Source organism: Armigeres subalbatus, chromosome 1 (assembly GCF_024139115.2).
Source record: "Armigeres subalbatus isolate Guangzhou_Male chromosome 1, GZ_Asu_2, whole genome shotgun sequence".
Classification (NCBI taxonomy): domain Eukaryota; kingdom Metazoa; phylum Arthropoda; class Insecta; order Diptera; family Culicidae; genus Armigeres; species Armigeres subalbatus.
Window position 1 is genome coordinate 174,098,622 of NC_085139.1, and position 23,639 is coordinate 174,122,260.

Consider the following 23,639-nt stretch of genomic DNA (forward strand, 5'->3'; position numbering starts at 1 on the left):
CAAACTCTTTTGATACTATTCGAAATTAATTCCCATTTTGATTTGCAATTTGCTTCACCTCCGTATCACCTTTACTTCGACCCTAGAAACCCTTAACTCTAGAAACGTGATTGTTCGCTGACAAGACCACAAACTAAAAAAACTTAGCTATCTGTAACAAACGGTTACAAACTAAAGGGAATTTGCCACACGATGATCAAGAAGGAGCTGCACGACAAGCTCTTGGATCATGTCAACGGTATTTTGAAGAGCTTCTTGTCGGCCGGCAACAAAGTGAAGGCGATAAACACGAAGTAGCCAAGATTGTGCACACACAGTTTGCTTTGAAGCAGTTAATCAGTTTGTCGCCTACTACAAATATGGGTCTGACCCGGTTCTGGAAAATAGTTTCGTGAAGCTGTACTGGAACCGCGAGATCATAATGGATATCCTCATTCGTGCCACTCGTCCTGACATTGTGTTCTACGAAAAAGGATGAAGCAGGTAACCTTCATCGACATTGCTGTACCGCTAGACCATAATGTCCAAACAACATTTTCCAACTTGGCGGAGGAGTTGAGGCAGATGTGGCACCTGGAGGACATGAGTATAATTCCGGGTCATCATTCAATGCATAATTCAAAGGGAGGTCATTCTAAGTTAAATAAAGTGTCAGTCGATTTCAGATCAGCATTTCTGAACTTTGGACGGCGTTCTCTAGTAAAAAATCTTCCTATATACTTAGGTTTGAGAATTTTCATTTGTATTTTTTTTTTTCTACTCATATCTAAAATTGGCGCACTAGTAACTATAATTAATAAATACCTAAATGCTAATGCTATCGACTAAATTACTCTATTTCCATCAAGGCAAATTGCACGGTTGCTTCCTCAATTCCGTTACTTTTCCGTCCACGGATCCGATTGGGTCACCATAGATTTAGAGCTTGAAGCTAATACTGTACGGTCTGTCGTTGTAATGCGGAATCCTCACTGGCGGTCGGGATTGTTTAGCACCAAGCGGAGCTAGCTGCGGAATACGACGAACTGGGCGACCCCGTGGTGGGCCTGAATTGATCTTCGCTGACGGTGGAGGGCCGGGTGGACGTCTCACTTCAGCAACTGGCCGCTTCGAGGCTTGTGCTTTCAAGTATTCGATCTGTGCCTTTAGAGCTTCCTTTTCGAACTGTTCATCCTCCTGAGATTTCAAAAACTGGTTATACTGACCCTTTTTGCCGGGGTGACCGTCGAGGAAGTGCGTCGTTCGGATTGGTTCATTCCGGAAGGAGTGCTCCGCATTGAGAAAGTTCTCGATTTGACCCTTGGCGGCAATCCCTGCACCTATATGTTCATCGGGATACAGATTTGGTACATCTTGCAGTTTGAAGTTAGGTCGGAATTCAAGCGGGTTAGGGTTGTCAATGTCGGAACCGTATTTGGATTTGTGTTTTGTCGATTTAGGGAAGTTGTTAGGTCTGAACGTGTTGAGAGTTCCAGGCAGCTTGATGTTTTTCACATCGAAGTCGCTTTCAAACTCTGTGTTGTGGGAGGATTTCAGTTTGGTGCCATGGGATGAGTGCAGTTTTGGATTCTTTGCTTTTGTGTATATCTCTCCGGACTCGTCGCTATCAAGGTTATATTTATTTTTGAAGCTACTACTTCCGCTACTACCTTTGCCAAAAGCTTTGAATTTTGAACTTCCAAAACCGCTCTCTTCGCTGTCAATGCCATAATGGGAGGAAGATGGTTTATCAAGTTTACCTAAAAGTCCAGCGCCAAAATGTTTCAGTGTCGACACAGCTGATTTTACCAATGGTGGCTCGCCAAACCCGTAAGGGTTGGTGAACTTACCACCACTAGAAAAAGGATTATCGAGCTTACCGACACCGAAGTTATTACTGAGTCCAAATGAGCTGCCACCTCCGAAGGAGTCGTCGTCTAGTGAAAGTTTGTTCTTCTTGTTCTTGTTGGGAGTGTACGATGCAAGTGCAGAGTCGTCAAACGAGAAAGATGACAGCTTCTTCACCTTACCGTCAAAGTTCAGTGATGATCCTGAAATAGCCTCATATGGTAAGTTTTTCGATAAACCTAGATTATTCAACGAGGTTTTGTAACTATTGGCGGACTTTAAGCTGGAGTATATTTCATACTCGGTTGAATCGTCCAAATGGTCAACCTTACCCGTCAGGGATGATTTCGTGGGATTGGGGTGGGAAATTGAAAATTTATTGGTGTAGGAGGTTTTCGTTTTACTGTCCGAAGGTGATTTCAAATAGTCAGTGTTCAGAAAATCAAATGATCCAGAAGGTTTGAAACTGCTGGAACTCGAGGATGATTTGAGAGGTTTAATGTTTTTCAGGTTGATTCCATAATCTTCGTCCGAGCCAGAGTCATTGTGATCGGATATCTGTGTGCCGCCATATCCATATTCAGAGAACGACTAGAAGAAAAATTGATTATTGGAGAAATGTTGAAGAATATATAAGCAAAATAAGGTGATCGTTACTGTCAGTTTATCACCGCTGCTAGTGACAGGCTTGAAGGCACTTCCTTTGGCAATGTTATCCCTGGGCGTGGACGAAGAAAAACCACCACCTATTGTAAATGAATCGCCAACCGTATACAGACCTTCCCCTGCGCTATCATGATATTTGGCCTCGGAACTGGAGGTTTCCTCTACAATCGGCGCTGCAGTGCTGGTTGTGGTTGTTTTTCGGTAATATGCCCGCCGTCGTTCAGCATTTGAGAAGGTTGGTGCGGCTAACAGCACTACTACAAGAATCTGAAAAAAATCAAAATTGTTGCGTTAAAGCAATGAGACATGACAATACTTTTTAGCAATATATTAGGGGGGACTGGGGAGGGACGAGCTCGGTGATCTAGTGACTACCGCATCTGCCTTATAAGCAGGAGGTCGTGGGTTCAAATCCACGTTTCACGATCTACCAAAACGATTCCTACTGTTATAACCTTCCACACTAACAAATCCAAAACCTCCCGTGCCACCTATGAGAGGTCGTAGAGTTCTCTGCATCTTTCTTAAGTAGGTGTCCAACTAACCATCCTTCCCCTTTCTCAGCATTCGCAAGGACGTGGCCAGGACATATCTCGACTATTGGAGAGTGCATCGCTTCCATCTAAGAGATAATGATTAGTCCCAAATAAATATCTGTGGTAACGGATGGAAGTGATGCTACTCTCATACAATAGTCCAGGCTTGTACTTACCACCTACGAATTTGTGCGAATTGCTCAATGCTAATGCTAATGCTAATATTAGGGGAGACTTGATCCCCTTTTCTGATTTCTGATGTATCACAGCCTAGAAAAATCAAAATACGAGATTTCCACACAGACTCTCTAAGCAATGTAGTATTTAACTTTACTGATGTATGACAGTCCTTAAATTATTGTTGTTATTGATACACAATCGATTTTTTGGAGTGCTGTCAAAAATCGACTTTTAAAATATTCAGGGGAAATTAATCCCTCTCCAAGAACTTGCTTTGATAAAATTAAAAAGGTGCCCTCATATTTTTTTTAATATTATTCCTTCAAAATACGAGGAATTTTCGAATTGCTGTGCGTATACATGAACGATTTTTGTTATTGAATTCGACAATTTTAAAATTTGGGGAGACTTGATCTCCTTTCTATGATATTTACGCAAAAAATATTTTTTCCTGCCAACCCTTCATCAAATCTGTCAAATCTACAAAAAACTAGAAGCCTGAGAACAGATTTATAGTTCTTGGATTCTTTCGAAAAAAAATTTTGTATGGGTGACTAATGGGGAATCAAGTGCCCCCATATTGATGCAATAACTTCAAATCCAAATATCCTAAAACTTTGATGGAATGTTGACATTTTCATCAGTATTGATCATTGACACTGCAATTCTGTTTAGACAAATTAGCTAAACAGTTTGCTACTACCGGAGATGGCTGTCGGACATACAATTTTGTTTGACAACATGAATCCAAACTACTCCAATATCGTTTATGCTGAGTGGAAGCCCAAGAGATAATCAAACGCTTCACCCAACACTTAGATATTGGAATAGCTGGCTCAGGACCAATGAAGTCTTGTGATGCTCCAGTGCGTGCTAACTCATCAACCAATTTGTTTCCAGCTATGGAAGAATGGCCATGTACCCATATAAGGTGTTATGTATTCACTGAATTCAGTTCCTCAACTTGGGTTCGTCATGCGACTACTAACTTCGACCTTGAGTTGGTCGAAGCGAGAGCTTTAATAGCTGCTTGGCTATTAAAACAGAAGTATATTACTTTGCTCATAATGTGTTTCTGCAGTGCGGATTGCACTCCACACATAATGGCAAATATTTCCGCTTGAAAGACAGTGCAGTGTCTACCCAGTGAGTGGGAGTTTTCCAATCTCAGCTCACACGAGTAAACACTTGCACCCGCTCTACCTTCGAAGAGGGAGCCGTCAGTGTAACAAACAATGCTGTCCGACATTCTTCTCTCCAAATGTCCTATAAGGAAAACTACTAGCGAGCGTGAGATCACTTGGAGCGAGGACAGTTCTGTCCCAATCAACCATGAGCTGTAACAACGAAGTGTGTGTATAACTGCGGTTTACAGAATTCTCTTCCACGAAACCGGGAACCCATATTCGGTAAGAACAAGAAAGTGCTTCTTGTTTGAGATGTATGTATAGTGGGGCCACGTAGAAGAGAACCGCGAGAGCAGCCGTGGGAATCAAAAAGAACGCACCAGTCATTGTCATTAGGTATATTCTTTGAAGATAGCCTAATTTAAACTGAATTGTCCTCACTTCACCCTTTTGCCACCACACAAGTCAACCATAAGCCAAAATTGGTCGTAAACTGTTGTGTAAATCCATTTGATATATTCGGGTTTAAGACCCCAAGTTTTACCAAAAGTTTGCCGGCATTGGCCGAAAGCCATACACGCCTTCATGACTCTAAACTCAATGTTAGGTGACCATGATAGCTTGGAATCAAGAATTAGTCCCACATACTTTACCTGATCCGTTAGATTGATTTCAGAGTCAAAAAGATAGGCGAATACCATTACGGTTACGTTTTTCCGTGGAACAAGGGATGTTTTATTCGGATTAACCAAAAGGCCATATTGGCGACACCAACTTTCGACTGCCTGAAGAGCGTTTTGCATCAGGTCGAATAAAGTAGTAATACACAAACCGACTATCAATATTAGGAAAACCGCCATTATTGAGTAATCTCAATAGCGTATCTGCAACGAGATTCCACAAAAGAGATTATACTCCCCCTTGAGGGCATCCGCAGACACTTAATTTGTCGGTTTTTAAGCATCTGGTTAATCCATTTGGTTATTATATTAGGGAGCCCATGACAACGTGCGGATTCCAATATTGCATCGAAAGACACGTTGTCAAAAGCACCCTCCATGTCTAAGAACGCACCCAAGCATGATTGCTTTTGAGCAAATACTTTCTCGATGTCGTAGACAACCTCGTGTAGAAGAGTCACTTGGTGGACTTTCCAGATTGATAGCATGTTGACATGAAGAGGCATGTTTGCCAAACAGTCATTACGAATGTGATGATCGATAATAAGTTCTAAGCATTTGAGAAGAAATGAGGTCAGACTAATGGGTCTAAAACTTTTTGCTTCTTCATACGAAACATGCCCTCCTTTTGAGATAAACTTTACAGTGACATTCCGCATGGATATGGGAATATACCTTGTAAAAACACTGCATTTTTTTTTTCAAAACATGTTTGATATGCTCAAAACCCCTCTGAAGAAGAACGGGATAGATCCCATCTTCCCCTGGAGATTTGTAAGGAGCAAAACTGTTAAGAGCCCATTGAATCGATTCAGTAGTTATGATTTTACGAGCCTGAGCCCAAGACCCGTAGCTACATGAAAAGACATCAGGAACATCCGAAGATGCTATATCAACACATCCAGGGAAGTGTGTATCAAATATGTGTTCTAATGCTTCCTCGTCAGTAGAAGTGTACTCGCTATTTGGCTTGCGAATTTCGCCAACTTGGAATTAGATCTCGCAAAAATTTTATTTAACCTACTGGCTTCACACAAGTTGGAAACATTTGCACAAAGGTTTTTCCAGCCGGATCGTTCAGCAGATCGAAGAGCCTTCTTGTAGGCTTTCCAAGCCGACTTAAAAGACTCTGTCCCTGCTGAATGGCGTCTGTTTCAACTCCTTCTGCACTGCTTTCTGAGTTTAGCCAAATCGGAATTCTACCATGGGGCTCCTCTTGAGGTTTTTACAGAACGCAAAGGGCAAGCTTCTTCGAAAGCTTCCACGATATGCAACGTTGTAGTATCAACTGCATCATCCGAGTAGATCGGAGTTTCAATAGTTGGTAGATATCCATGAAATTTTGTCGAGAGCAACTCTGTATAGAGATCCCAGTTGGTTGAGCGAGGATTTCTGAAACGCAAGGTCTGCGAAGTAACATTCAAATGATCAAAGTAGATGTAGCGATGGTTAGATATGGATTCCTCATCTGGCACATTCGTCAACTCGTGACTGATGCTATTGGAGCAGAGAGTTATGTCTAGTACTTCTGCTCTATAAGATACCATAAAGGTTGGGCGATTGCCTATGTTAAGTAGACCAAGTTCGGTACTACTTAGGTATTCCATTAAGCTGGAGCCTATCAGATTGATATCCGAGCTACCCCAGATGATGTGATGAGTATTAGCATCACTGCCGACAATTAGTGGAAGGCCTTTTGAAGTGCAATAAATGACAACTTGTTTGAAAGCATCCGTAGGGGATGGTTCATCATGTGGTAAATAAACCGAACAATAGACGTATTTTCTGACGGGCGTTCCACCAGTTACATCAATTGTGACAGCACATACATCTCTGGTTGATAGTTCAGAGATAAGTGTAGCAACTATAGCGTTGTTATCAATGCACGCGGCATTGATCGATTGTTTGCCATTTCATTACTGAAAACATCAAAAACCGGGTTCACTAGGTTACCTAGGTAGAAGCTACCCTTGCGAAAATAGGGGTTCTGCACCAAAGCCACCTGTGATTTGCCATTTTGCATAAATCTTCAAAGATTAATCGTTGTTGTTCTTTTATGCTGAAGATTGACTTGAGATATCTTAACTGTGGCCATTGCGAATTAAGATAATACACAACTTCAATATTATGTGAACAGCAAGGATGAAACCAAGTCGGTATCGTATCAAGAACGCCAAGGACGAAACACAGAGTACACTGTGAAAAACGCATAAAACGAATCCATATAGGTTACAATTTGATGAAAAACTAAATAAAAACATACTCATCCCACCCTTATTTAACCTCTAGCTGAGATTGAATAAAAGTCGCCGATTATTCCGGAGAAGCAAAAAGTCAACTACGTACCACACGGCTATCAAGGCCGTTCGTGGAGAAAAGTTGACATTGACTTTACGTCAACTCTCAATGTGGCCGAACAGCCGACTAAGTAAGACATCTGGTCGCAGACGTAAACATGGTTCACGAATCAGCAGGCTTCGAGATGCGAAACTGGGTGTTCACTCACTAGCGGTATCTGCTGCACTCGGCGGGAGAGAAACACTTGAGCATCGGAGAAACATAAATCACTGAAAAGGTGAACGGAATCTGAACAAGCTGTCTTCACGCCACATTGCTGAACTGCTGTCTGGTTGCAAACGACCGTCAAAACGTGAACCCTGATGATGGTCTCAATTGGATTAATCAGTCATTTCCTAATGTTCTCACAAAGTCTTCTGCAGGAGATCTGGCGAGCCTCCGATTCCCATTTCTAGAAATGGCTATTGTGGCTGCAGGTCCTTTCTCAGATATCGGCTATCAAGATTCCTCGCTGCTACCAGAACCTGACATCTTTAGGAGAATTTTTGAAGTTGTAGTTGTTGTATATCTACGCTTTCAAAAGGGAGACAACGTGGACATTGCATTAGCTGGAGTCGCGCCTCTAAAACGTCTGTCAATACCGCGCTCCGAACTTCGAGCTGCTGCTATTTTGGGATCTCTTTTGATTACGATTTATATGCGCGTTTTCTGTACAGACTCTGGGGATGTCATGTGTTGAATACATGTAGATCATCGCCGTTACAGTCAGTATATTGAAGTGCGGTTCAGCGAAATTTTATAAATAACGGAACTACGGGAATGGCAATGGGTTCCGACAAAATTAGACTCGGCAGATGACGGAACCAAATGGAAAAGCATCTCCGATCTAAGATCGAGTAGACCTGACTTTCTAAAACAACCTGAAGAAAAATGGCCAGCAAATACGCACAGAGCTTCGTTCACATCTACACCTCCAGTGGTTTTTTTTCGCTGAGGACTACGGCGTACGTCTTCATAGCCATCAAGAATATGCGAGAGAAAATCCGGAATACTCCTAAAATTTACGGACCACTTACTCGTAATGAGCTAATCACAGCTGAATGTAATCCAAATACCCCAAAGAAGTATTTGCGGAGAAGAGATAGTCGTCTTGTCTGCAACTTCTTCCCATCTTCGAAGACAACCAGAAGCTACTATCTAAAATCAGTCCTCTATTTCGTCTTTGTCTGCGTCATGGATGAAAGGGGAATTTTGAGGTTTCGCAGGAGAACCAATGCTTGCCAATACATTGACAGAAACACCGGTAATTCAATTATTCGTCCTCGGGTACACGCAGTCATCCAGCTCGTTTTGCTAGATGTTAACCGTAGATTCCTTTATCAGAACCATGAAATCATTGTAAATGAACCGAAACAACGATACTACTATCCAAGAGTGAAAGCCGTTTACAAACCGATCCGGAATAACTGCCAAACTTGCAAGAACGAAAGAGCTCCCCCGCAACCACCGCTAATGGCTGACTTGCCACGCCTCGAATCCTACAGACGGCCATTCAGCCAATGGGAATGGATTATTTTGAGCCAATGATGGTATCCGTTGTCGGTAGAGTGGAGAAACGCTGGGAGGTTCTGGCGACATGTCTTACCCTACGTGCTACACTTTGAAATAGCACACTTACTTACAATACAACTGACTCGTGTATTATGGCTCTACGCAAGCAAAACTTAAGAAAAATACAAACATGTTGTTTGCCATCAGATGAGGCCTAGCGAAGCTCTCTGATAGAGGTGGAGTACATTGTGAATTCAAGACCTTTGACAGAGATCCCTCTCGACGATATCTTCCGTACATCTTCTGTACTGACTCCCAGCTACTTCATCATGGAATCATCAAGTAGAACTCTTCGGTGGACAAGCTTCGATGAAAACCCTGATCAACTTAAGCAGTATTGGCACATATCCCAGAGCATGGCGAATCAATTCTGGAGACAATAGCTGCATAACTTACTAACATCTTTAACCCGTAGAGCTAAATGGTTTGCGAGGGTGAGGCCTGTTGAAGTCAACGACATCGTTGATATAGCTAATTCAAAGTTTCCACGCAACTGCTGGCGAAGGGGACGAGTGGTTCCCACCAAGTTAGCTGCAGACGGTCAGGTTCGGTGCAAACCAGCACTGGATATACGAGCGAACATCAGTTAAGCTCGCGGTGCTTGACTTTGGCGTTGCAGAGAATACACCTCAGTTGAGTCTTCGACATATTGATGAGGGGAGTGTTAAATGCGCAACGTCGACTAGCGATCTTACTACGCCTCTGAACTAATCAATCGCAGACTTCAGCCACACCCAACGGCTGACAAGAGGACTGCCCAACGCTTGGTTACACCCAATGACTACCCAAGCAGCACAAATTGTATCACTACTGAACATTTCACTGTGTTGCAACTATTTGGAAAGAAACCATTTTTGCATATGTGCCATCAAATATTACTCTCTTGCAATCTAAAAAGCGCAAGAGGTGGAGCCTACTGAAACATCTTTCGATTGCAGTAAAATTGCAATAATGTTGCAAAATACTACAGCGAAAAAAATAAAATAAAAATATAAAACTGGATTCGATTCATGGATCTTGTGATTGATAGCCCTTCACTCTACCACAGCACCATTCAACACTTCGAAGGGACTGCATGTTGTCTCTCCATGAAAACCATACGATTATGAAGTTTTGTAATCGGGTTTCCTGTTACTTGATTGCACCATCACAGGAAAAAATGTGAGTTGTCAAAATGTTGAAAGATGCTAAATCAAACATGAGGATACATTCAACTTATCTGCAACTTAATTTAAACAAACAATTAAATTTTGAAAGACGCATTGAAGTAACATGGTAAAAAATATGCAACTTAATGATTTTGTTTCGTGTTTGCAACATGAAGTGCAGTATTCTTTGTTTGTTTGTTTCCAAATGTCAAACACGCACTGCATTGCAATTTTAATGAAACATTGATCACAATTCGAACGTTTTTGACATCTTCATGCAACTTTTTCGTGCTTTGATGTTTTTCCAATGCCTTTAATGAAACTGAATAGAAACAAGGTGCTTTTAAGAAGATGTTGCGTGTGCTACTTGGGCTGCCATGAGGGTTGTACAACACTCGGGTTGCTGAACTGTCACTCAATTGACAGCATGAGTGAAATCAGTAGAATCCATGTGTGAATTGTTTTTGCTATAGAGCAATGGAACCCTCCTCAGCCGTGCGGTAAGATGCGCGGCTACAAAGCAAGACAATGCTGAGGGTGGCTGGGTTCGATTTCCGGTGCCAGTCTAGACAATTTTCGGATTGGAAATTTTCTCGACTTCCCTGGGCATAAAAGTATCCTCGTTTTAGCCTCATGATATACGAATGCAGAAATGGTAACTTGGTTTAGAAACCTCGCAGTTAATAACTGTGGAAGTGCTTAATGAACATTAAGCTGCGAGGCGGCAATGTCCCAGGGGGGGATGTAATGCCAATGAAGAAGAAGAAGTAGATAGAGCAATTTATTTCTCAACGACCTAGATTTTTTGTCGTTTACTTGTACTGCCCTTCTACGCATAATTGTCCCATGTTACCCTTGATGAAAAATCTCAAACTCGAGTCAATTTGTCCCACTGAAAAAATTAAGTTGTTGTCTGATGATAATAGAGGCTGAAACCCGTTTAAATAAGTAGGGATTCGTTTTATGTCCTGGAAAAGTGTTGCCTACGCTCATAACATTCCGAAAATATTTGATAAATTTGAGAATCGAATCGATTCTTAAATTGGTGGGACAATGTGACACGAGTTTGAATTTTTTCATCAAAGGTAACATGGGACAATTATGCGTAGAACGGCAGTGTAGTTCCCACTACTACTGGGTGTGAATTATAATACTAAAGTGTAACGAATGGAATTAATTACGCTAAATTAACCTAAAATAGGACAGACGACTAAACTAAAGAACGTAGAGCAAAAATAACTTTTTTTTTAGCAATGCATAAAAATAAGAGGTAAATGAAATATCTTTACCTAGTCTTAATAAGAGTACCTGAACTAATCAAACCAATTTAAAACTATGAACAGGTGTCTACGGCTACACAACAATCTGATTGATGGTTGTGATCGGAATTATATTGTTGTGCGATACGAAAAGCTACTACAGTAAGTGGCATCGTACTGCTCAATGCAATTATAAGTCTCAAACTCATCGCACTCTTCTAGGAAATTGCAAGTCTTACAATAAAGTCTTCATAACCTCTAGAAGCGTATTTCTATCGCCAACAATGGTTATTATCATAGACATCTTTTCGATTCGGCAAATTCTTTTACCCGCGGTCCAGAATAACGTGGTTTACCTGGAGCACCTCAAATATTTCAATGAGAAACTGGCGTTGGTTCGCAAAATACGATTGGATTGATACATTTGTTATTGGCATCGTTGAAACTGAAATTTAAGGCGACTAAATGCAGGTATATACTAGAACAGCGATTCTCAACCTGGGGTACAAGTACCCCTAGGGGTACCTTCGCTGGCCCTACAACTAAGCGTAATGACGGATGTATTACAATTCCAACTAAAACTTACTGATACAGTTTTGATAATCGTGTAATTTTTTTATGTTAAAATTTTGTTTAGTACATAATATGCATGAAGTCAGTACATCAAAGCCCATTGAATCCTTTCAGAAAAGCAAAAAATGTATAATGAACAAATTTTAAAAAAATGTTCAATGCAATCTACCTTTTCGAAACAAAATGTTGCATAATATGTTAAGACGTAACTAAACTCTTAAGTATAAAGGTACGAAAGCCTCTATTTGAGAAGCATGAAGGTTTTTTTTTTCAAAAAGCCCTGTTGCTTTATTGCAAGATAATTGGAAGCATCGTTCTACGCTTCTAGGAAGCCTCCTTCCAAGCATCTCGGAAACCTTCTTTCAAGAGGCACGGAAGCCTGCTTCCAAGGGGCCAGAAGGATTAATTTCAAGAGGATCTGAGGATTTCTTTCAAGAGATTCGGATGCCTCCTTTCTAGAGGCTTAGAAATCAAGAGAATCGTAAGGCTTCTTCCAAGAGGTTCGAAAGTCTCCTTTCAAGTGGACCGAAATGCTTTTTTCAAGAAGCACGGAAGGCTCCTTTCGAGAGGCTTGGAAGGCTTCTTTCAAGAGACTAGCGTGGCACTTTCAAGAGGCTCTGGAGGCTCCTTGCAAAAGGCTCGGATGGCTGCTTTCAAGAGGTTCAGGAAGCTGCTTTCAAAAGGCTCGGAAGCTTTTCTTCAAGAGTCTTGTGACTCTTTTTTCAAAGGGCTCAGAAGCGTCTTTTCAAGACGCCTTCTTTAAATGGCTCAAAAGAAGAAGCCTTCTTTTAAATGGCTCGTAAGCCTTCTTTCAAGATGCTTAAAAGCTTCTTTCAAGAGGCTTAGAATTCTTCTTTCAAGAGGTTTGGAAGCGTACTTTCAAGAGGCTTAGAAGCCTTTTCTAAGTGGCTCGAAAGCTGCCTTTCGAGAAGCTTGAAATCCTCCCTTCAAGAGACTCGGAGCCTTTTCTCAAAAGGCCCGGAAGCCTCTTTTCGATAGGCTCGGAAGGCTTCTTCCAGAGGCTCGGAAGGCTCCTTTCAATAGGCTCAGAAAGCTGCTTTCAAGAGGCTCGTAATTCTTCTTTCAAGAGGCTCAGAAGCGTCTTTTCAAGATGCCTCTTTTAAATGGCTCGAAAGAACAAGCCTCCTTCTGAATGGATCGAAAGCTGCCTTTCAATAGGCTTGGAGGCTCCCTTCAAAAGGCTCGGAATCCTCTTTTTAAGAAGCGTGGAAGCTTTCTTTCAAGCGGCTCTGAGGCGTCCCTTCAAGATGCTCAGAAGCCTCCTTTTAAGTGACTCGAAAGCTGTCTTTCAAGAGACTCGGAAGCCCTCCCCCAAAAGATTTGGAGGCGCGGAAACCTAATTCTTTCAAGAGCCTCGGAAACTTCTACGAAAGGCTACTTCTAAGAGGCTCGGAAAACTTTTTCAGAAGACTCGGAAGGCTCCTTGCTAGAGTCTCGGAATTTTCCTCTCAAGAGGCTCGTAAGCCTCCTTTCAAGATGCTTAAAAGCTTCCTTCAAGAGGTTTGGAAGCATACTTTCAAGAGGCTCAGAAGCCTTTTCTTAAGTGCCTCGATTGCCGTCATTCCAGAGACTCGGAATCCTCCTTTCAAAAGGCCCGGAAGCCTACTTTCAAGTGGCTCCGAAAGCTCTTTCAAGACGCTGGGAAACCTCCTTTCATTAGGCTTGGATAGGCTCCAATATTCATAAGCTCTGTAGGAAGCTTGATGTTAGTTAGTTTTCAGTACTAGAAGAATACGACTCCGTTCGGAAAACCATTTGATTGAAACGTCAAGACAATTTGGAGATCTTTTGACGTCTCATATGCCTGAATTCGAACCCCAAATAAAACAAATATATTAAGAAAATAATTTAATATGATATCAAGAAGGCCGTAGTTGATTTGATAGGCCATTTGATACAACTTTCAGGACAATTTGGCGATTTTAGGAAACCTCATGGCCACGGAGCGTAAATAAAAGTCATACATCCAAAGTCATATATAATTGGGTTGATATCGTTGCTTGGAACATCGTACTTCGGACAGGCAACAAAATAAAATTTCCATGGTGAATTAGAAGTTGACCAAAAAAAATTAGGAAAAATCTATGCTTGACGCAATTTTCAAGGACAATTCTATTCTTGGGCAAATATTATTTTCGGGGAAATATCTTGTTCAAAGAAATGTTATTTTTGGGGAAAGTATCAGTATTCGCATTCGTAAATGCGAATGAGTTTATACTCGATTAGTTGGTACAAATAAATCTGTTTCCGTAACATATCGTTACATCTGAGCATAATCAAAGATTTGGTTTTTACATTAATTTATTGTACTACGCTTTCCAGCAGTTAATGTGCTGATGTTGGTATAGTGGATAGTAGATTCAGGTTAAAATTCTGTAGTGGACCTTAGTTGTTGTGAATGCAAAAATGGATGTTAATACATATAATACCAATAATACATAATAAACACAAATTGTCCAAATTAGCACAAAATTTGGTAGGCTTCCTAAAACACAAATGTGATCTCCCTAAGTCGAGTCAAGTACGAAACACTGAAGACGGCCTTACTGTTCAAGTTGAAATACGTATCTGTACAAACTCGTCTTATGACAAGTAAATACATTCAAATAAAAGTTTAAAATAATGTTCGTATTTAAATGTGATCGTTTAAACATAGACGAGCTTAAAATTAAATGTTTGAATTATGCTCTGATATTAATATTCTAAAAATTGATGGGTGAACCATAAAACATTATAACACCCTTCTGCAACATTTATCCGATAAAGAGCTCCCACTGGCTGTCTAGTATTCATGTCGATGTTTCCCCCTTTTGCAACTGTAATTATTCAGTTTTAGCAACTGCATAACAATAATCTTCCACTTTTTATAACTGCCTTGCCCCATAATTATATGAATGGATCAAAGCGCAACATGATGACCAATTACTCATCGCCAGGCTATAAACTTCAACAATAGTAGCAGTAACCTACCTACCGAGTGTAGTCACGTATCACAAAAAACAACTCTTCACATGTACGTTTACTGATCCGGAAGTTCATGGCTATTCAGATACACTGGCAATCACTTTCATTTATGAAAATTATCTTATCCACGGCTAGGAGCTGACGGTTTCTCTTCTGCTGGACCCCCTTATGACGTCATTCACCAAATTTTCGATGAACCCCTCGGCTTCAATTCAAAGAGGTGATCTATTACCGCATAACAAACAGTTCAGCTTTTTAAAAAAAAAAAAGCCAGATGTAGTAACAATTTTATCCCCTAATATCTATACGTTTACGTTCACGGTTTGATTCCGATTGATGCGTATTCTCACTTTTCATTGTTCGCTTGCGTTTACATTTCTATACCTAATCATCACCCGAGACTCGTATGGCTGATCGCTTTGCTGCCCACTGGGAGCTTGTATTTTGAATGGCATTAACAGTTAATTATATTGACCATTGGGAGCAGCGTAAAGAGGACGTTATAAAGGCGATGTTATTTTTCTTCTCTTATACGCTACCATTTCGCAAATGGGCATCTTATTATTGCACATGTTATGTGGTTTACCGGCATCAAGAAAGAAATGACGAAATAGGGTAACTGTAGCTTTAGTTCTTATGCCCTGCTCATGGTAGATTTATGGAAGTTATAAAATAAATAGGTATGAAAACATAGTTTACATGCCATTCTAACTTGATTAAGAGATGCCCCAACCCCAGACAGGAAGTAAAAACAAAATTTAAACACGAATAAAGAATCAAAGCATTCCATCATGCGCGAACAATAATCTTTGCTATTGTATAAAAACATGCTTCGTTTTTTTATTTTTATGACAAAAAATATTGTAATAAAATTCAAAAAAGGTTTGCACTAATCACATTATTTTTTAAATCTTCTTTAAAATAAACTTATTGGACTAATAGATCTCAACAGATACGAGAGCTAACAATATTTTTGAGGGAGAAAGTACGGTGGGCCTGGTATATAGCCGGAATGTCATACCAATATAACGGACTGGCACAAAAAATGTCGTGGATAGTGAACAAAATAGATGTATCAGGTAAGGTGAAATAAGATTTGCAAACCCTCCTTAAGGTGAAGAGGTGCTATGGTTTGAGAGGAATGAAAAGTACTTTGGATAAGTACATGACAGTAATTCCTTGTACTTGTTAGACAATGTATGGACAATCCTGCCGCAATTACCTTTCGTTTGACAGTAAATAAACATTCATCACTATTCTACTATAGTGATCTAAACACACTTTTTCGATCCGAAGAATGTATACTTCATATAATATTAGTTTGTGCACGATCACGACGAAATAAAAAAAAACTGACCTAGCCCTCTCCTCGCATTTGAAGGCATAAATCTCTATCACAAGCGTCAATGCAGCAAAGATGAAAACAAAATTTCCACTTTCGACCACATCTTCTTTGTTGAGATTTATGCTCCTAAAACCACCTTAATACTATTCGCTGTGTGTTCGAGTATAACTGTTGACGAAATGCGCATGTTTCATAATCTTCCGGAGCACAGGTCTACGATCCCAATTTCATAACCCGTTGGGACAACATCACCCTGATTCCTAATTGTTCAATCACGCGGTCGTTTATCATTACCTTCGGAGTATCATGGGAAAACCGAACAAAGTGGTAAATCATGTCGCGTGATTTACATGATTCACAATTGGAGCATAGAAAACATATAATTGTTTGACGTAACGACAGGGAGCGAACATCTTTAAAGAAATTAAATCTTTCAATCTCACCGCGATAAATTTATCCCATCGTGAAATTAAATGATCAGGCACCAATTTAGGCTTATCTTTTTGTAAATATGCGGGCTCATTCGAAAAAATCGCAAAAATTAAAAACCTACCCACCCCATAATGGAACGTACACACTAGGGTGGTTAAAAAAATGATTTCGCTCCACAGAGCTCATCTGATGCTTTATTATGTTCTGATTGTCCTCTGAAAATTTGAGCTGATTTGGATTAAAACTGATTCAGCACAAGCCGTTTCAAGTTTACATGCAAATTAGTATGGGGAAATTTATTTTTTCGTTATACTGTTTTTGGCACTCAAAAAGCTTTCACCCAGCGAAAACCGCATCTTAATTAATTGTTCCAATAATTAGTAATCGAATTTTAATCTATACCGAAGTTTTCTGGAGCTAATTGCGTAACTCATCACCAGGCAACATTGCTACTCGTGGTGCGAAAGATGGCACACACAAATTCAGACTAGGTACTATGTTGCACTGCACGTTTCAGTAATGCCGTCAAAGAAGTTTAACGATCATGACTAAAGATTCGCAACCTATATTAAAATCGATTACTAATTATTGGGGCGATTAATCAACATGCGGTTTTCACTAAGTGAAAGCTTTTGAGTATTCCGTTTAGCTATGTAGGTTTTCTTTTAACCTGCGCTTAATGAGGAAGCGCCATAAACAGTACAACGAAAAAATAAATTTCCCCATACTAATTTGCATGTAAACTTGAAACGGCTTGTGCTGAATCAATTTTAATCCAAATCAGCTAAAATTTTCAGAGGACAATCAGAACATGATAAAGTATCAGATGAGCACTGTGGGGCAAAATCGGTTTTTTGAACCACCTAAATACCTGATCAACAGTTTGACCAACATTGACTCCACCTCTCGTTTATTCAAACATCCATCAAGTTTTCCCAACAGCGGCACGAGCAATCAATTTATTCGACCAACAATATCACACACGATCGACCGAAGCGCCAACTCGAGCACCAACCATCAAAAAATATATGGTGGTTTGTGCAACTTCACTACAAATGCTCAAATATTTTCGGCGAACCTTAATTCGGCCCCTGACAACTCAAACCAAAATCAAACCGTTTTAATTTTTTCCAACCGAGCCGCCAACTGTCAAATTGGTTGTTAGAACAACTTTTTTATACTTTAACTTTAACTTTTGAACACACGTTCAAACAACGCAGCAACCGAAGCGTTTTCTTGGAGGCGGAGTCAATGTTCGTCAAACTGCTTGACTGGTGTGTACGCTGCATAAGAGGAAGAACTCAATCAATTGCTCTATTTCCACATTCGTAGACTCGGAAATTCAATTCAAACCTTTAGCATCGTTCGATATTTTAAATATTGAAACATAACATCAAAGATCGTAATGCTCACTAATTTTCAAGGGCAGATGCTGCTCCCTCGCGCAGATTATTTTTCCCTCACACCAGTGCCGCGAAAGTTGATTTTTCCCTCACAACAGTGTCGCGAAAAGTTGATTTGCTCGTTTTTTACTTCTAACAGCCTTTTAGAGCCATCGCCAATTGCAAAAAAATAGCCTTCATGGAAAAAAACAACCAATCTCATATGAGCAGTCGATGTGACACAAACAAACACAATTTTACACAAATTCGTCAAAAATTCAAAAAATATACAGAAAGGCAAAGCTTTTTCACGCCAATCACGTAATAATCTAACATAGGAGATTCAAAATAATTAATTCCAACGGGAAAAATATATCTTTGTCGTTTTTTTTACGAATTAGGGTAAAGTGCCCAATAGTAGACCCCCAACCAATAGTGGACCCTCCATCCATTTTTGCATTATTACAGCACAATGTAAACATTTTGCTATGAAATTCCATCGGGAGAACCTACCTTACAGTCCTATGGTTTGATTACATGCATTGGCAAAATTAGATGATTTTTTACAATTCTATAAAAAATAAACACGAGAGTGTCCATTATAGGAATATTTTGGGGGGTTCATAATAGGGAAGAAGAACGTCCCGAAACGGAACATAAAAATCAAATGAAGTGTCCATTATAGGGAAGCAATTTCAGTCAGACTTTAAAATGTTAATTTCAACGAATAACGTCGTGTATTTGAGTGTTTTATGGATGTATCATGAAGAGGAGATGCAGAACTTGGTGTTAGATATCAAGCAGAATTAATATGTTGGAAATTTCTACTCCTTATGACAGGAAGAGCGAAATTCCGCTACTAGGGGGTCCACTATTGGGCATTTTACCCTATAACTGAAAATCCTTCGCCCACTCGAAACTTACGATCTGTCCGTAAAAACAACTGTTCTCAAATTGACATTTTCAATTTCATTTCAATGTTTTTATGGCTCAAATTCATCTGGGGTGTTACTAGGAAGCAAATAAAGCCACTACATGGGAAATAATAAGTAGAGTTCTTGTTAATAAATAGAAAAACATATATGGGAACTGTATCGGTTTTGGCCATGTTCCTGATTTGGCCAATTTTGCGAATAACTCCAAAAATAAAGCAATTCGCGAGGGTTTTATTAGTTCCAACAAGAAACATATCCCTCACGATTTAACGCTGCTTTCAACTGATCAATTATTTTGGAAAAATATGTATTTTTCAGGGTTGGCCAAATTAGGCACTAAGTTGGCCAAAACCGGAGCACTTCCCCTAATTTGAAAAAAAAAAAGAAAAAAAACTTCTTATTACTTGTTATGACAGGAAGAGCAAAATTCCGCTTCAAGGGGGTCCACTATTGGGCTTTTACCCGAGTTATAAAACTGGGCAGTTAATGCATATTTGCAGTTTTTGAGAGTTATCTGCAGATGCATACCATATTTCACTAAGGTATGACAATACACATTTTTACGTTTTAGAATTTCTTCACTGCTTATATACACTCAGGAAAATCGACACATACTTTTAGGCAAAAATCCATGTATTTTGAAATATGCATATCATGCGTCAGCACATATACCACTTACATATTAATTCACTTAAATCAATGATTCACATGGATTAGTAGATAGTGAACACTCATGCAATGCATGTGGGCAAAAAACATATGGAATATACAGGGGATGGACAAAATAATTAGGATGAAGCAAATTTTGAGTAGAATTAGATGTTATTTGTAACTTTGCCAGTTATCATCCGATTTTGACAATTCAGGCATGCCTGAGACTTCACAAAATTAATGCAGTTTGGACTTGTGGTATGTCCATGGAACCAACTATGGCCACCGGATTCCGGAGATATTCCGGGTTTTCAGATGTAGGTTCAAAACCGTAAATTTGAGGTGGATATTAGGAGAAGTTGTGGTTAAAAATTGAATAATAATAGTAACCAAAGGCTCTTGCTGATTGGAACCATATATTGAGATTTGGAATTGGACCAGAATCAAGTGAGATATGGCCATTTCTTTATAATCGGTCGAATCGATCGAACTAAAATGTCCCTTTTCACAGGTTCCCCGGGGCCAATCCGTAGATCATGGAAGCGGTCAGAGCCGTCAATGGACCATTTTTATATTCATACTTCGTTTCCTGATCGAAAACCATGAAAAAAAGAGCCTCGAACGACTGGTTTGGTAGTAAAAAACTAAATGTCCCCTTACAGGTTTGAGGCTGATCTGCGTAGATCCTGGAAGCGGTCAGGCAAATCAATGGTTATTTTATATTCATATAACACAGATGAAACCATGAAAAAAGAGCCGTCGAACGACTGGTTTTGGTGGTAAAAACTAAAATGTCCCTTCCACAGGTTCCCAGAGGACAATCCGTAGATCATAGGCGTTGAAGACCCGTCAATGGACCATTTACCTTCATACTTCGTTTCACGGGTAAAACCATGAAAAAAGGCAAAATAGAACATGGTTTTGGTGGTAAAAACTAAAGATATCCCTTCCACAGGTTCCCGGGGCCAATCCATGAATCAAAGGCGGTCACCAGCCATCAATGGACCATTTATATTTGTACTTCGTTCTGATCAACAAAACCATGAAAACAGAGCCGTCGAACGACAGTTTTGAGTCTAACTTAAATGTCCCCCATTCACAGGTTTAGGGACATCAGGGGATCCGTTTATTCAATTGGTTTTTCATTCTTTGACACATTAGAAGCCTTCTAGAATAAAATCATAGTGGACGATCTATCAAAAAGCAGAGAGATTCAAATGAAGTTGTGGCCTGACCCTTTGATAAGTATCGATCGGAACAGATTAGTAAAGAAAATGGCCATATCTCATCTGATTTCTGGGTCCAGATTCCAAATCTCATATATATGGTTCCAATCAGCAAGAGCCCTACTTCATTTGTGGTTACTAATATTATTCAATTTTTAACTACAACTTCACCTAATATCCACCTCAAATTTACGGTTTCAGAACTCTATCTCAGAAAAAACCCGGAATATCTCCGGAATCCTCAGTATACTTCGTTCAGTTACGTATTGCTCAATCACTCTGGTCTTAGGCTATCAAGATCTGAACTCAGAATTGTTTGGAGTACCGTAGATATTCAGGGTCTTGTATTTTATTACTACTGTAATAATGTTCCAGGGCTCCTCCAACTTACACAAGCTCGAGGAACCTATGAACTGCCCTGTTGATCTTGTAGCCAACAAGATCTGAACTCAGAAATAGTTTGGAGTACCGTTTATGTTTTGGTAACACTGCGATTTGATAAAAATAGTTTAATTATGTCTCAAGTAGCAATGCCAACTTCAAATAGGGATTGAGGCCCCGTAAAACGCTTTGTTATTTATGTAGATCATCAAGATCTGAACTCAAGGAAGGTTTGGAAGCCCTAGAAGATCTCAAAAAAATATTTTTACTATTCCCCTTGGTTTGCAGACGTTTTTGAAGCAGAATGTCAAAATTTATGTTGAAATACGACGAAAAAAAATCCGGATTGAATCGGTTAAGGACACTCCTCACGGAGTCCAAATTTCAAAGTACTCCCGTTTTCAAGGGCACACCACTTGACACGAAAGCAACGCATAACTGTCATTTTTAAAATTTGCGCTTTGCTGAGTCGCAGTATGCGTGACGTAATAAAAATGACAATTGGGCGTTATTTTCGTGTCGAGTGGTGCAACCTGTCAATCTGAAATTGAATTCACGATGATCTAAATTGGCTATGCGCGTGCTATATTAAGGGTATATTGGAATACGCTGAGCTCAAAATGGTGTCAACAATTGGTTTGGTGTTTCTACCTCCATGACTGCTCCGAAAAGACCCATATTGTTGAATATTGAGTTTTCTTACAATAAGCTTATTTGATTTATAGACACTGTAGATTCCATACACGAGCTGAGGCGAAGGCGAGTGTAGTCAAACGAACTGTCAGTTAGTGTAGCCAAACGAGCATGACCACACCAGAGTCTATTATATAGAATTGCGCAAAGAGGATCTTCTTACACTTATTCTGTATGATCTTCTTGTTATTCTGTTTACACTTTCATTTTTCAACCCTTAAAGTGACTTCATGGGAGTGTTCACTGGTAAAGCTTTTTAATTCGATAACCAAGTCATCCACGGAGTGCAAACACGTGAGTTTCTTGTTGCTACTTTATTGAGGGGTTTATTGAGGCTTTTTGAAGCTGTTTCTAGAACAAATCTAATGCGTTTTAATTGCCAATTTTAATTCGCCATAATAATCATTAGGCGATAACAATACTTCCGCCAACAAACATTTGTTTACTTTGCTCTATAGGTAGACGGTTTGACCACGGGGATGACAAGCTACGCCATCTTTGTCACATCTTTTCTTAGTCACCAATACAGTGCACTGCAGATACAACATAAACAATTTCCAGGGTAAAAATGGTATAAAACGAACGAAGGGATAGACAGTGCCTTATGCAAGTAGCATTCTAAAGAATTGAGCAAATAAGTTGAACATTCTTAAGTTCAAAGCACGGAATCGAGTGTAAAATAGTTTTAATTTATAGTTCGTTAATTTTTCTCTAATTTCTCATGATTGTATCATGTTGCATTATTGAGTGGAATGGGCGTTTTGCATCATATTCTCCTATAAAAACGTAAACATTCAAAATTCGCGCACATACCATTGCAAAATAAATCAGTATTGGGGTGAATTGACACTGGGGGATAAAAATATCACCCAAAAAAGCACGAACAGTCGAACCTGTCAAAATCCATAGTGAAAAAATTGGATGTCGGTGCCCTGGGTTTGACAGTTCAATAGGTAGATTTGGCTTCACTCTTTGCGTAACTCTATATATAATAGTCTCTGGACCACACTATTGCAATCCAAATAACCTAGCGTGTGACGTCAAATCTACACCAACATTCAAAAAGGGCGTAACAAATAATATATAAAAATATAATAAATTTTGTCTGTCCTTTTCAAATGTTGGTCTAGAAATACGCGTGGTAAACTGTGAAAAACCGGAAAACACACTAAATCGAAAAGACACAATTATGTCTCCGCTGGTCTATGGAACCTATTTGTCTATAATTTTAATAGAAGGCTAGTACATGACCACTTTTTCACAACAACAAAATTGTATGGGGACTACATCTGTGTTCTCAATACCGGTACACTTTTCAATTGCGAAAATCGAGAAACCGTCACGAAAATATGAATTTTGTGCGTTGGATGGATGGATTTTCAATTTTCTTGAACCATTCGATCAAGGAAGAGTCATTGCCGTTGCATTTTGCTTTGTATTCTACTGAAGATATTGATTTTTGACTATTTATTATCGATAATTGGTAAAAGTTTAAATATGAGTTAAACCAACCAATCCGTACATGCATCCCAAGCACAGACATCAAAAAGAGTACTTTATCCGTCGTATTGGTGGTGGTTATTACAGATCAGCGCGCGCAAGCTGTTGAGTTCGAGATTCTTCAGAGAATCGATGTTATGAGAACTCAAAATCTCAAAACTCATGGACACCCAAATCATTACCTAGAGATTCAAGGCTAATATG

The 23,639-nt window shown here is 39.7% G+C and overlaps 1 protein-coding gene across 1 annotated transcript in view; it reads right to left on the reverse strand.

The window, feature by feature from the left end:
* Positions 1-720: 720 nt before the first annotated feature.
* Positions 721-23,639, reverse strand: part of LOC134206761 (uncharacterized) — a 26,969-nt gene continuing 4,050 nt past the window's right edge. The window contains exons 2-7 of the mRNA XM_062682488.1: positions 21,253-21,304; positions 3,318-3,322; positions 2,485-2,760; positions 2,160-2,418; positions 1,860-2,030; positions 721-1,739 (exon numbers count right to left, since the gene is read on the reverse strand). Coding sequence (XP_062538472.1) covers positions 919-1,739; positions 1,860-2,030; positions 2,160-2,418; positions 2,485-2,760; positions 3,318-3,322; positions 21,253-21,304 — 1,584 coding nt within the window. The 3' untranslated portion in view covers positions 721-918. The remainder of the gene's footprint in view (positions 1,740-1,859; positions 2,031-2,159; positions 2,419-2,484; positions 2,761-3,317; positions 3,323-21,252; positions 21,305-23,639) is intronic.